Consider the following 14,164-nt stretch of genomic DNA (forward strand, 5'->3'; position numbering starts at 1 on the left):
TGAGGAGTTTATGTTTGACATTTTTCCTTGCGTGTTTGGAGAGATTTGGGGGGTAGAGAATGGTCCAGGAGTTGGGGCCGTGTTTAGAGAGGGTATGGTCCTTAGGGTGATGGTCAGTGCTATGAAGGGGCATGTTGGGTGGACGTGAGACAGAGTAAAGAGAAGGAAGTTAAAGGAGATGGGGGTAGGAGAGGAGAGGAGAGGGGGGTGCTGGAAGAGTGTGGGGTCAAAAAATCGGGGGCAAGATAAGGAGGTAGTGTTAAGCAAGAGAGGAATAAAATCAGGAGCAGATTCGATAGCAAAACAAATTACATCACTGTTGTTCAGTAGGGTAGAAAAGGTAAAACAAGCACGGTAGATATGATGAATCAAGCAAGGGGGCAAAAAAGCGAGGAAATACAGTCAGACGCAGATAAGATAGTAACAGCAGATTCCAGTGCTAATATGGATCACAATAAATAGGTAAACAAATATGATAAAATAGGGGAGTAGGATAAACAAGGGAGGAATTAAAAATCAAGAGCAGATTAGGTAGCGAAACAGATTACATCGTAAAATTGGAGCAAATTAGATAGGTAAACAAACACAAACCTCAAAAAGCAAAAGATAAAATCCAAAAACAATAGTCTGTGGGGGAGCAATTATATTATATTAGAATATTATATCATATTTTAGCACTATAAAGCAAGTAGCTTGGTTTGATAGGCTTGATTTCCAGGGTTTACTCAGGATTTACGCCGATGGCGATCCCAAACCTCCGGGGCCCAACCATTCAATAAACATAGAAAAACAAGGTGACGAAGAAAACAATGGCTGATGTCCAGTCGGCCCTTCTGCTCACCTTTTGTGGACCACACAGGGCGTCAACCTGAAATCGCCTGACCGGCGCCATTTTGAAGATAGGCGACATCAACCAGTAGGGACAGAAAAATCAGTGTCCACTTCATCATCTTTGTGCCGGGTGAGTCTTTCATGCTCAAAGGTGAGTTTAACTTGTTTCGTATCATGATGTCGCAATCAGACTTACAGAGGCCCTGCAGACACAGCTGGGCGCACCAGGCGCAACCAGGTTTTATTCCGAATCAGAATTCAATCCTGTGTAGGTATAGCACTCAACGTTCACTCTGAAGCACAGTAGAGTCTCCAGACAGCCAGCAAGGGCCCAAGGGTGCACACTGCTAGGGCTGGCTTGATCTGGTGTGACTTACGGTGTGCCGGTGCCCGTGGTCATGGTGGTGTTTTCTTTTGCCAGGAGGGCTCTGACTCATCTGTCCGGAGGGAGCACTAGGGTTAGCGCCCTTCCATTACTGATGCTCTGCAGCAGTTTCAAGACCTTCTTGTAGTTTCTTATTGCTCAAATGGCTGCAATTTCTGATGTTAAGAAGTTTCCCTCGTCTTCATTGCCTGATTTTTGCTCGCGAGAAAGCTTCACTCATAGTCGCTGAAATGTCACTCATAATTTCAGTGAAATTATGGAAATGTCACAAATGGCAATCTGAAACCTTGGCAGCTATGCGCTGGTGTTAAGTATAGTATCAACAATTTGTGCACTTACTGACTTTGCTGACGTGTTCCTGTTCTATAGCCAAAGGCTTCTCAGCCGTGAGCCAGTATCGGGGAGTTAGAGGACGTTATGTCTGCATACAGTGGCACAGGCAGCCTAAGTCTTTTGGGGACGACAGGAACATGCAAGGTGGGATCGCGTTGCGCATTCAAGGCCTTGCTAGATTTTATATGTCCTTCTGGTAATTAACAAGAATGCAAGTTCTCTTCCGGGTCCTGGTTAGTGTCACTACGCGGCGTCTGCGTGTCATCCAGGTTTCGTTTTCAGCCGTAGCCGATCATGGGTTCACACATCAATCCCATATGCAGAGTTGAAATTTATGATGATGTCCGATGTGGTCACGACGCTCCAGTATCAGCGGTGTGTTGTACACTGTTAGCCCCACTGTACTGTTTATAAGCGTCACCCTTCATCAGCCAGGCTAAATTGAATCCAGTGGCACAGTGAGCAAGGGATCCACGTCTTGGCATACCCATAGCAAAAAGTGTTACAGCAAACAAATGATGGGCGGAATGCCGACAGTCAAAGATCTGGGCTACATCCATCATTCTTTTGAACGGGGAGATTAAGTGATTTGCCCAGAATCACAGGATGCTCAGCATCATTACCGAGACTCGAACCCAGTTCCCCAGGTCTGAGATTGAGCACCCTAGCTGTTAGGCCAACTCCTCTCCCCATCATAAAAAATTTGCAACTTATTCAGAACGCTCTGGTCCATGTCTTGTTAGGTCTTTCCAATTAGTGTGTCCTGCCTTTGCTAAACTTCACTTGCTGCCAATATCCAAAAGAACACAGTTTAAAGCTTTATGTATTGCTCACAAGCTAAAACATGCAACCAACACCAATATCTTTCAGCATCTCAGATTCCCCTACAAAGGTGGCAGAGAGCAGAGATCTAACAACCTCTCCCTGTTAACGCTCCCCAGAATCAGGAGAGCAAGAAGTGGTGGTTGTCCCTTAGCATATCAGGTTGCAAATTCATGGAATTCCCTACCCCTTGGTCTCAGATCGGTTGTGCTTTAGGAAAAAGGTGAAACATCTGTGTAAGTAAAATTGTATATGTCTCACTAGGTCCTATTAGTGCTGAGAAGCCCAGTCTTGGGTAGCTATGCACACTACACAATCCTAGCCATAGACATGCTCTTATAACTTTACCTCCATTTATTTCTCTGCTTGGTTTCTCAATAATTTTCATTCATATATTGTGTCATGCATACTTGTCTTACTAGGAATAGGGATGGAATTTATTCCAGCCAAATTCGATCAATCGCTGCAATGCAGAATTTTCTCTTGTGCTCGGCTTCCGAATGGTAAGTTGCTGAGCACAATTGAGATTTGACATCCCACAGTGTGATTTCCAGGCGATCGTGAGCATCCACGATCGAAAGGCTGCCGCTGGAGTAAAAAATCTACTTTAGTGAATTAACTTGAGTAGCTGCGCTCTGGAGCGCAAAGTGTTGTGCCGTTGTGCTACGTTTTCAACACAGAAAGCGCTACCGCTGCTAATTCGCAGCCCGAGCAGTGCAACGTGTCTATTTCTGCCCGTTGGTGGAACTTCACAGAATCTTGCAGAATTTTTATGTAACTCAACAGAATTCTGTGGAGTAAAATTCTACAAGTTCTACCCAGCCCTAGCTATGACCTTTGAGATTTGGGGATGCTCAGTTCTCCTAAGTGACTATTCACGTACAATTTTCAGGCAACATGAATTCCAGAGACTATTCACCTGATTTTGTCGGCTTTATCCTGAGCAATTTTTCCTCCTCTTTTTTGTAAGAATGGGTGCCTCTGTCTATTTTGGAAGCCTGTTTGCTCTTCTATCTGTAAGTACAATAATACACTGCCTGAATCTAACACTTTGACACTATGGGCCTAATTACAATGTCGGAGGCTTTCAGACCGGCATTGTAGGTTCAAAGTCCCGCCGCTGTCATTATAATACATTATAATACATTTAAACCGGCTGGGGAATCCGACACAGTTCCGGCGACCTCAAGGAGCCCGTCGGCCAGTCGGAAAGGCCTCATAATCCATTAAGGACAGCGTTTCTGCCGTTGGGATTATGAGGGTACTTTCCAACAGCCTGGAACTGCTGTCGGAAAGTGTCTTTGGATGGTGCAATTACAATGGGATTCAGCGAAGTGAACTGCAGCAAGGTCCGGGCCATCCCAATTTATAATCTCCCTAAAGCCTACGTCAAATGGATATGATACATGATGCCTGTGGCCCATCGGTGTAGGAGTGCGTAGCCAGCACTGCCTTTGTCTGTGCTCTCTTCACCAGGTGCACAGTAAGAGTGATAGGTGGTGACGTGCAGCCCTCGCTGAACCCTAAGCAGAACCATACAAAAGACCAATGAAATGGCAACATGTTGGTAAAGAGGGCAGCCTCTGTACTCCTTGACTGAGAGCTGGAACCAATGGATGTTTGAGGGATGCTGATGGGAAGAGCTCTTCCCCTCTCTGAGGGTGTGCACTCGCCCAAATAGATAAACCCATCCCATCCATAAGGGCTCAGTGATGTGAAGCACGGACTCATCCAGAACATTTCAGAGCTGGGAAGGGAGGCACAGCTACTGGCAAGATTTGAAGAGTTTAGCACCTACGTCATTGCAGGGTTCACTCCCAAAATAGTGCTGTCTAGTGGGCAGGATCTTTGTAGCTGGTCTCGTGTGACTGCCAACATGAGATTCCATCTCTCAACTAAACGGAAGTTTCTACAAGAACAAATCGCGGAAGCCACTATGTCCTGCAGGTTACAGACCCGACTATGCAGCAGGCCTTTGACCCAGGTCACTGTTCTACCACCTTAAATTTTAGTGTTGGGCATAAAATGAAGAGATTTGTAGGACTGAAAGTGAGAGGCCTGAGATAACTGGAGGTGAGGCGCGAGTAATGTGAACAGACTTGCAAGCCCTGTAAACTGGCACATTATTTATTTTAAAGATTCAAGTGGCAGAAAAAAATATATGTTAATTGTATACATTGTTTCATGCACTTCCAGCAGGTACCAGCAAACACGAGCTATTCAAATCCAAAATCCTGTGCCTTTACAAATGGAAACTGCTGCCTTGAAATACATCAACCAGTTCGGAACATGATTTTCAGCTTTTATTCTGCTAAGGAAGTGAATTATAAAAATGATCAAAGATATACATTGACAAGCCTGCCCCTCTACAATTTAATTCAGCTCAATAGTTGAAAGATAGTAGATACAAACAAGAGGGTAGACCTTCTCTGTGAAGGTGGCTGTGTAGGTGAAGAGGTGCTCTTGGGTCTTAGCCTTGTAGAAGGACACCAGACCCCCCTCGTAGTCCAGGTAAACTCCAAGGGGGCTTACTAATGGCAGGTGGCTCGAAAGTCTATCAGGCAAGGTGTGAATCGAGGAAATTAATGAACTGCTCTCCAAAACCCAGAAGCCATTCTCAGGCTCCATTAGGTAAAAGTATTTATTTATAGTAGCAGACTCCGTGGCCACCCCTATGCGCCACAATGAGTAAAATTCAAGTTCAACAAAGCTGGTGGGCACTGTCAGCTCCCAGTAATGCTTCCCAGAGGTGAAGCCCACAGTTCCTCTGGCACAACCCACACGCACACGTGTCTCATCATTCTTGGTAATATGTTTTGAAGTAGTGCGGCGCGTGACTCGCTTCCCATCTGCGGAGATGTCGAGTGAAGGATGAGCTGTGTTCGGATCCAGGAACAGAGATTCTGAAGAGGAAAAGAAAAGAGAAGGTTAATGTACATCAGTCAGTCTGTCCAGCTCTCAGCTCCTCCTGTCTAATCTCTCTTCCCCAGTCTAAGCCCAACAGCTTCTTTCTGTCATCCATCCTTTCATCTCCCCACAATCCCTTCAGTATGTCCATCTGCAAACCCGTCTGCCCAACTTCTTTGCTGCAGTTCAAATGAAAGAGAAGCTTTTGAAGGACGCGTGTCCTGAAAGACCACCAGTGAGATGACAATGGGATCTGGAATTGTCCTCAGTCATGTCGTTGAAGACAAAGGGCCTCATGTATGGGATTTGGGGGCATAGGGCAGCATAGTAAGGCACCTTTCTGTGCTGCCCTACTTCAGAGTGAAAGGCAGGAATGCACTGTATTTTTACAATACAGTGCATTCCTGTCCTTTCTCCCTGCGCTGGCGCTATTTCATCAGCCTGGCGCCATTGTTGGCACCCATACACCATGGTGCAAGGGAGCCTGCATCGCATGCAGGGTTGTTTTTGTGCAGGAAGAGGCACTTTTCTGCGCAAAAACAATCCTACAAAGCGTTTTCCTCTTTCTATGTGTGCTGCACTGTGAAGCACATATGAAGAAAATACGAGCAGAAATGAACAGACTTCTCGTTACGCCTCACCTCTGGAGGCGTACGGAATTGGACTTGCCACTTCCCCAGGTTTACATGGTTTTCAAAGTTTGGGGAAGAGTCAAAGTCTACAGGTGGGAATTTTCACCACAACTCCCATAGAACGCCTCCCGGCTGCAGAGTAACGCAACACAACAATTTGCGCTGCATCACCGTACTCATGATTTATGAGGCCTCTCAAAGTGACCCAGGGCAGCTTTGCATGGCTTCATAAATCTGACTCAAAGCCTTCCATCACGCATGTGCCACTTTACATGGCGCAAAAGTGATCATTACACAGCCCCAAATTATCTCCAGTTATCCTGTGATCAAACGTGTTTTCCTTGTTCAGCAACAAACTTCCTCTCTTTCAAGTCAACAATGAGTTATCAAGATATCTCTGGGCACGTCCAACCTGGGCCACCTCACTACTATCTCGACTTGGCTTCACAAATAATTCAGAATACGAACAAAGACTGTAGAAACTAGCAGGATGAATATGTCTAGAACTTCACAAACACACTATTTTGAAGCCTCTGCTGAAAGGTCCCCATTGGTTCTTGTGGAGGTCAAATATTGTAAAGTCGATTAGGGGTGTAGGTCTGCACCTAGTAATATTGACACAATAGGTCAATTTATGCTCAATTTAAACCTGAGTTCAACCCCCGGTAGATGTAGCATACAGCAGGCACGCTTACATTTGGAGAACTGTGTATTAACAGCACAGAAAGAGTTGAAAACACACCACAGTAAAAATCCCAGTCCAATTTATGAAAATAAAGAACATGTTAATGAGCAAATAGACACAAAATTGACAAACAGATGTAGGAAACTGTAGATAGAATTTGGTAATATTTTATTTGTTTCTGGTGCCAAAAAATGTACAGCACCACCCATAGATATTTGGTTGTGCAAGACCGGGTCCAAGTCAATAGTTACGTCCAAGAGGCATGGATCGCAGGTCGGATACAGGGAAGCGAGCAGTCCAGTAGAAAATGTAACTTTCTAATTCAGTCTAAGGAATGGAAGGCAATAAATCTCAGCAGGAGAAGGCAGCAGGCTATGAGCGAAATGGGGTTCATGAAGTCAGATAGCGATCAGACACAGTTACGGTGAAGCCATTTGCTTTTGGCAGGAGGGCTAAGAGCCGCAGAAATTCAAAATCCACACCAAAGGAAGGTCACTCATAGGCTGGATATTTTTGGGGCCTTCTGCTGATGAAGATTTCTAACTGTGTACTTCACATCATTTGCAGAAGTTAAGCTTCGTTCAGTGGAGCAAACCAGCAAGCTGAGTCCGTCCAGCAGTAGCCTCTGGTTCCTTTTAAAATTGTTTTGAAAATGTTTTCAACTGTTCAGCTTTGTAGATCGTGATGGGGGGCACGTCCAATCTTTGCCAGCCTAGGGTCCAGGAAGTTTTGGATACCACCCGAGGGGTTACCACTCAATCTACTAGTAGCCACCAGCAAGGAACAGGGCAAATCCAGTTGATACTGGTCAGCTGGATTTAGCAGGAACTTGGCCTCCATGCAGCTTTTTTTGCTCCTCAAGGATAACCGGAGGTTAGCCAAGTAGCCCTTGAAGATCACCCATCAGTCCTGGAAACAAGTGAGAACAGGCCAAGCCCTTGGGGTTACAGTGGGTACAGACCACTTTCTGAAGTCCAGATTTCAACAGGTGTCTTTCTTCTTTTGTCTTCTACAGGTCCAGAGATGTTCTGAAGAGGGTACCCAGAGTGTTGAGACAGAATATCAAGTGACATTCATTTTGAGTCAAGAATATCGTGATAGCAAAAGTCACACAATTGATGGATGGAATGCAGAACAAATCAAAACATTCACCCCCAGTCAAGAGATCTGGGTTAAATCCATCATTCTTTTGCTCACCATACCACCCCAGTTAAGACCTGGCCATATGCAAATCAGTCTTGACCCTGTGCCTCATGGAAACAGTCCAGCCCGAACTGCCAAGAATATTGTGATAGCATAATATCGAGGTAAGTAATATCAATGTCAAGAATGGAGAAAATAGATTTAGTTTGAAATATCTACATTAAAAATGTAAATGTTAATGTTAAAATTATAGTTGTATAAAATATCGATTTTTTTTTAGAAATGGTATTTAATATGTTGTAAGTGTTCTTTATTTTATTTTATTCATTTTTTTAGCAATTGCTAGTGTTGTATATTAATTATAATGTTAATAACAATATAATTTTTTGTAAAATACATTTTTTTGTAGCAGGATGTTGGGTTTATGCGGGGTAAGGGTGGGGAGTAGTTTTAAAAAAAATGGAATTAAATTTATCATTTTAAAATTATTTTATATGTAAATTTAAGAATGTTAACCGTTTTAGGAGCGGGAAATTGGGTAATTTCCTGTTGCGGGCACTAGGCTTACCCACACAAGTGTGGTACCATTTTTCTCGGAAGACTTTGAGGAATGTGGGATGGGTGGAATTTTGTGGATCCACGCAGATCCCAGAACTTTGCACCACAGAAATGTGAGGAAAATATGATTTTTTTAAACTAAGTTTGAGGTTTGCAAGGGATTCTGGATAACAGAACCTGGTGAGAGGCACCCACGTCACCCCATCCTGGATTCCCCTTGGTGTCTAGCTTTAAAGAATGTATAGGTTTGCTGGATGAAGGCACTGATGCAGACCTCAGCTGTGACTTTACTTACAGTAACAGGGCTGAATGATGACACACACTACTCTCAATCTCATAACATTAATATGGATGAAGATGTCTGCGTTTCACTGACTTACAACTTTGTGCAGACTGCAGACAGACAAGTAGTGTCTGTGCAGTAGTGCAACTATGCAGAGCTTAGCAGCTGTAACTTTACTTACAGTACAGGCTAAATGATGAATGATGGACGACAAAGGTATGGAAGCTGATATGTATGATGGAATAGCCAGAGGAGATGGGCTAATGATAGATAGGCAGTGAGTGAGTCTTTAAACTCTGGATCAGGTCACGTGAGACTGACTGTGGGGGAGTGATTCATTTGCAGCGAACAATCAGAAAGTAATTAATTGGGCGGCATACTGTTGGCGATTGCTTGGATTTAGTTTGTTACCAAAAATAGTGAGCTGTGTTAAGGGGCTAACAATGTTTCCAAGAAACTTCCAGAGATTTGTTCACAACATGCTGTCACAACAATTTGATTATATGTTGTTCCAATCCAAGAATTATGTTTATCCCAGCTATTCAACTGTTGCCTGTTTACGGGGGTCAATACTTGTATTCTGAGTGCTCTTGCAGGCCTTATGCATTCACTGGAAGAACATCTTACGGTATGGGCTCAGGTTTAAAGGTTTCTGTGAGGAATACTATGCTTACTCTTTGTAGCCTGAGACAAGCATTTGCCTTCATTAAATAAAAGTGCATTTGGCATATAGTGTGACACCAGAACAACATTAAAATTAGTATATAAGCCTAAATTCCAATTAAGTTCAATCGAAAACAACTTAACAACTACAAAGTCAGAAGTAAATCTAGTGTAGCGATCAGGCAGTATTAAAAAAAATTACTTGTGTGTTTTGTAGTATGTCTTGTTGCAGGGATTCTGCTCAGGAATAGAACTATGCTTGGGACCATAGGACATAGGTATGTAGGGACTGAGTCACCATACCACCTCCTTATCCTTGAGCCACAGTCCGACTAGATATAGTGTCTCACTAGCCCTCCTACTCATATCCAGAGGAACAAATACCACCAGCATCTACATATAAAATACCACTAGCAGCTATCACAGTTGATGAGACCAAGGCCTTTGACCGGGTAAACTAGCTTTACCTGCAAAAAATCTTAAGGCTATCCAATTTAGGGGAGAATTTTTGTAGGGCAATGAAATTATTGTATAAAAACCCTACCGCTAAAGTATTAGTAAATGGAAATATCTCAAGAGTTTTTAATATATATCGGGGGATGAGGCAAGGGTGTCTGTTATCTCCCCTCCTTTTCAATTTATATATTGAACCCCTAGCGGAGAAGATACGAAAACTTGACAGGATACTCTCTTTTAAATTTCGGTGCTAGGAGAAAAAAGTAGGACTATACGATGATGACCGAGTGGTATACACCTCAGAGCTCACCACAGCATTACCGGTTGTGTATGAGCTGGCATCACAGTTTGGGCGGATCTCAGGATGTGAGATTAATGAGAGCAAAACGATCATAATGACTGGAACATCAACTCACAACTGAAGTGTGTTAAAGAGGAAATGAGATACCTTGGTATCAAAATTGTCCAGAAAACAGAACAAATCCCCGAAACTAACTTTCAGAAGATCAGCAAGGAAGTGGAGAAATTTCTACTTAGTTGGTCTTATCACCCTTTGACAATTTATGGTAGAGTCAATCTTGTGAAAATGTCAATTCTCCCTAAGTTTACTTTCTTATTTCAGAATATGCCCATGCTTTTAAGGAAGAATAGCTCAGAAAGGTTCAGTCAAAAACTACCAGCTTTATTTGGGCCTCAAAAGGTGCTCGAATTTCGTGGTAAAAAACAAGAAGAGCAAAGAATCTAGTTCAACGATTTGTTCATTAGTAGAGCTTTACCTTCCCTTTTGAAGGCAAGTGTAGAGGGAATCAGTCTTGTATCCACTGGAAGGGTGTTCCAGATTCTCAGGGCGATGCCAGAGAATATTCGATGGTAGGTTTTAAGGTTCTTAAATTTCTTTGGCATGAGCAGCAGTGTGCTAGTGCTCCTTGTGGACTTGGAGCCACCAGAAAGTTCCAGCTTGTTTGTCAGGTAGAGTGGGGTGTTGAAGTGTAGTGCCCTATGGGTCATACAAGCGATCTTTAGTTGTATACTTGCCTCAACGGGAAGCCAATTGAGCGATTTCATTTCCGCTGAGATGTGGTTGGTCTTCTTAGAACCCGTGAAGAGTCTAGTAGCAGCATTCAGAGATGCTCTGATAGGGGCTAAACTGAGTTTTGACAGTCCGCATTGAGTAGCACTGCCGTATTGTAGTCTAGAGATGACAAGGGGTTGCACCACTGATTTAAGGTCATCTTGGGGAAGGTAGGGTTTGAGTTTTCTTAGGATGCAAAGTTGGAAGTTAGCTCCTTTGGTCGATGATCTGATGTGTTCTTGCATGTTTAGGTTTTTGTCTAGCACAACTCCAAGTGATTTAGTGGAGTTAATGATGTGTGGTGAGCTGTTGAGTGCTGTGAGGTTACACCGATATTTCACCACAGTGGTGGTTTGCCTAACGGGTGCAATGAGTAGGAATTCTGTCTTGAGGGCATTTAATTTGAGATGGTTGGAGGTTAGTCAGTTTAGGGTTTTGAGGAGGGTTCCATTGACAGATTTGATGTAATCGGGGGGAAGAGATTTTCATGTAGAGTTGAGTGTCATCCGCATACATGTGATATTGGATGTTGGAGGCTTTAAAAATTACAGTCAATGGCTCAAGGAAAAGGTTAAAGAGTGTGGGGGAGAGTGAGGAACCTTGGGAGACATCAAGTGTGCAGGGACTAGGGTTGGATAAAGACTGGTTGGATTTGACTCTTTGTGCTCTGTTGTTGAGGAAAGAGGAAGACCATTTAAGGACCGTGCCTGAGAGCCCCGTCCTTCGTTCTAAGAGGTAGAGTAGATTGTCATGTTTGACCGTGTCGATAGCAGATGAGAGATCGAGCAGAATTAAAAGACAGGCTTCATTTTGGTCAAATAAAGTGAGAGCATTGTCCACTATGTGAGTGATGGCCGTTTGGTGCTGTGGCCGGTACGGAAGCCCGATTGGAATAGGTCGAGAAGCTGGAATTGCTTAATGTGTTTGCGTAGTTGTTCCTGAACACATTTCTGCAGACGTTTTGCAAGGGTGGGTATGTTTGTGATTGGTCAGTAGTTGTTCAGGTCAGCAGGGTCAGCTGAGGTTTTTTTGAGACTAGGAGCACTAGGCCGGCCTTCAGGCAGTCCGGGATCTTACCTTGAAGAAGTACGGCGTTGATGATCTTCGACCAGAGCGGTGGTAGTGAACCTATCATTTCTATGAAGAAGTTGGGGTGGAGGGGGTCATTGAAGTGATTAGAGGGTATAAGGGTTGAGAGAATATTAAGGATGGTAATGTCATTGAGGGGAGTGGATTGACTCTATGAGGCATTGTTTTTGAGGGAGAGACCATGAGGCGAGGGTGAGGGTGTGGAGACAGAGGAGTAAAGGGAGGGTGAGAGATTGAGTGCAGCAGACCTAAGATCTGATTCAATTTTATTTGTCTTTACAAGGAAGAATTCTGCAACCGCTTCGCAGTTTGGTTGCGGGTGAGAGAGATGCTGAGATTGGGTAGAGGTGTTGTTGGATTGTGATTTAATGAGCTCAAAAAGTCATTTTGGGCAATATTTCGCTTTGTCAAGTTGGTATTTGAAGAAGTTGGCTTTCATCATTCTAATGAGTTTGTTGTATCTACTCCTTTTGAGTCTTAGAGCTTTTAGAAGCTCTGTGGAGGGAGTGGATCTCCAATTGCGTTCAGCTAGTCTTAGGCTGCGTCTGTCCGCATTTAGTCTGTCATTGAACCAAGGTTTGGAGTCTTTTATGGGAATTCTTTATAGTTGAAGGGGGGCCGTATCATTCAAGGCAGATAGCATGCGTTGTTATAATGTTCTGTGAGGCTGTGAACATTGTTCATGTTTGCAGGCGTCATAAGGGAGAAATTGCAGCGCTCTACGAGCTCATTAATGCTTATGTTATGGAGAGATCTTTTCCAGTGTTTTAGTTTTAGTGGTTGTGAACTTTTGTGGTTCCAGCTTTCAAGTATCGGGAAGTTGATGTAATGACGGTCAGACCAGCCACAGGGTAGAATGGATTCAAGATGAATGGAGTTGGGGTTGGAGATGATTAGATCCAGTGTCTGAGGGCAGCGTCAGCCCAGGTTGGAGGAGATGGTTTCCATGATTTGTTCAATTAGATGGAGGTTATCACTTGGGGGTGGGAGAAGATGTGAAGGCTGCATAGGTGTCTGTGTGTGCTAGGGATATCTATGCATAGGTATTCACGGGATGAGAGATTAGCTGAGGGGGACTGTTTTGTTGTTAGAGAGTTGCAGAAGATACAGGCTATGCCACCTCCTGTTTTCTTAACTCGTTGAGTCTGATAATGTTGTGAATTGGGGGGACTAATAGGTCAAGGATAGGGCCAGAGGAGTCACTGAGCCATGTTTCTATGAGGATAAGGAGGTCCAGTTCTTGGGCAAGGATGAGATCAGCAAGGTCTGTGGCATGTTTCACCGCTGATCTGCAGTTAAGTAACATGCATTTCAGGTGTGCTTTGTGCATGGTGTCTGTGAGAGTGGGCTGTGTAGTGGGGATCTGCATGAGGTTATTAATGTTTATGGAGTTGGCATTGAGTCTGGGGGCTCTATGAGGGTTGGGTGTGATGCTTTGGATAGGTTCCACATTACCAGGCTTAGGAAATGTCGCACTAGGGGCATTTAGTGGGGTTGTTTGTGAGGATCTAGCAGGGACTGAGATGGCCGAATGAGGAGAGGTGTACTCAAGAGGGAGGAGAGAATATCAAGTTCTGGAAATTTATTATTGGATCTAGCAGGTCTAGATGGGGCGTTAGGGTAGGGAGTGGTAGTCCATTTCTGGGCAGGGGGGTTCGGCTGGATCATATGCGAGATCTCATGTGATGTCAAGTTGGAAGAAAGATGAGGGATCTCAAGTGTGGACATGTTGTAAGAGAGATCAAGGGCTAGCTCTTTGGTGGACTTAAGGAGTTTTTTGGATGACAGTTTTGAGAGTTAGAAGTTCATGGTTTATTTTCTTGAACTTAGAAGCAGGATCTGAGTGTGGATAATGGGTCACGTGGAGGGGAGGCGGAGGCTTGTTCAGTGGGGAGGGCAGAGGGAAGACCAGGGAAGGTGAACAGGAGGGAAGGGGGAAATCCGCTAGTGGAGAGTTCCATCTCCGATGTATGGGCGCGCAAGGCGAGTGGGTGATGGAAGGGAGGATAGGAGACGGACGGTTGCAAGAGTTCCTGTTGGAAGCCCGCTGTCGAGTGAGGGAGTTATATAGGCAAGGGCTAGTGGACGATGGGGTGGTGTAAGTGTTGGAGAGGTGGACGGAGCGAGAGATAACAAATGCTCTGTGATTACTGGTAAAAGTCTGGTCAGGTCATGGCACAGTGGGTGAGTTAGGGGAGCTTGGGGATGGAGAAGTTATGGTCCTGTGTGCGTTGATCAGGGTAGGAGAGGCATTACTCAGGTTGTGGTCCATTAACGGTGGATCAGGGACCTCCAGAGACGGGGT

General features: G+C 44.3%; 1 protein-coding gene across 5 annotated transcripts in view; it reads right to left on the reverse strand.

The window, feature by feature from the left end:
- Nucleotides 1-4,482: 4,482 nt before the first annotated feature.
- Nucleotides 4,483-14,164, reverse strand: part of LOC146859510 (CD5 antigen-like) — a 956,076-nt gene continuing 946,394 nt past the window's right edge. For all 5 annotated transcript variants that reach the window (XM_085650220.1, XM_085650222.1, XM_085650223.1 and 2 more), the window contains one exon: nt 4,483-5,274. In XM_085650220.1, coding sequence (XP_085506346.1) covers nt 4,745-5,274 — 530 coding nt within the window. In that variant the 3' untranslated portion in view covers nt 4,483-4,744. The remainder of the gene's footprint in view (nt 5,275-14,164) is intronic.

Source organism: Triturus cristatus, chromosome 3_2, assembly GCF_964204655.1.
Source record: "Triturus cristatus chromosome 3_2, aTriCri1.1, whole genome shotgun sequence".
In the NCBI taxonomy this organism is placed as follows: domain Eukaryota; kingdom Metazoa; phylum Chordata; class Amphibia; order Caudata; family Salamandridae; genus Triturus; species Triturus cristatus.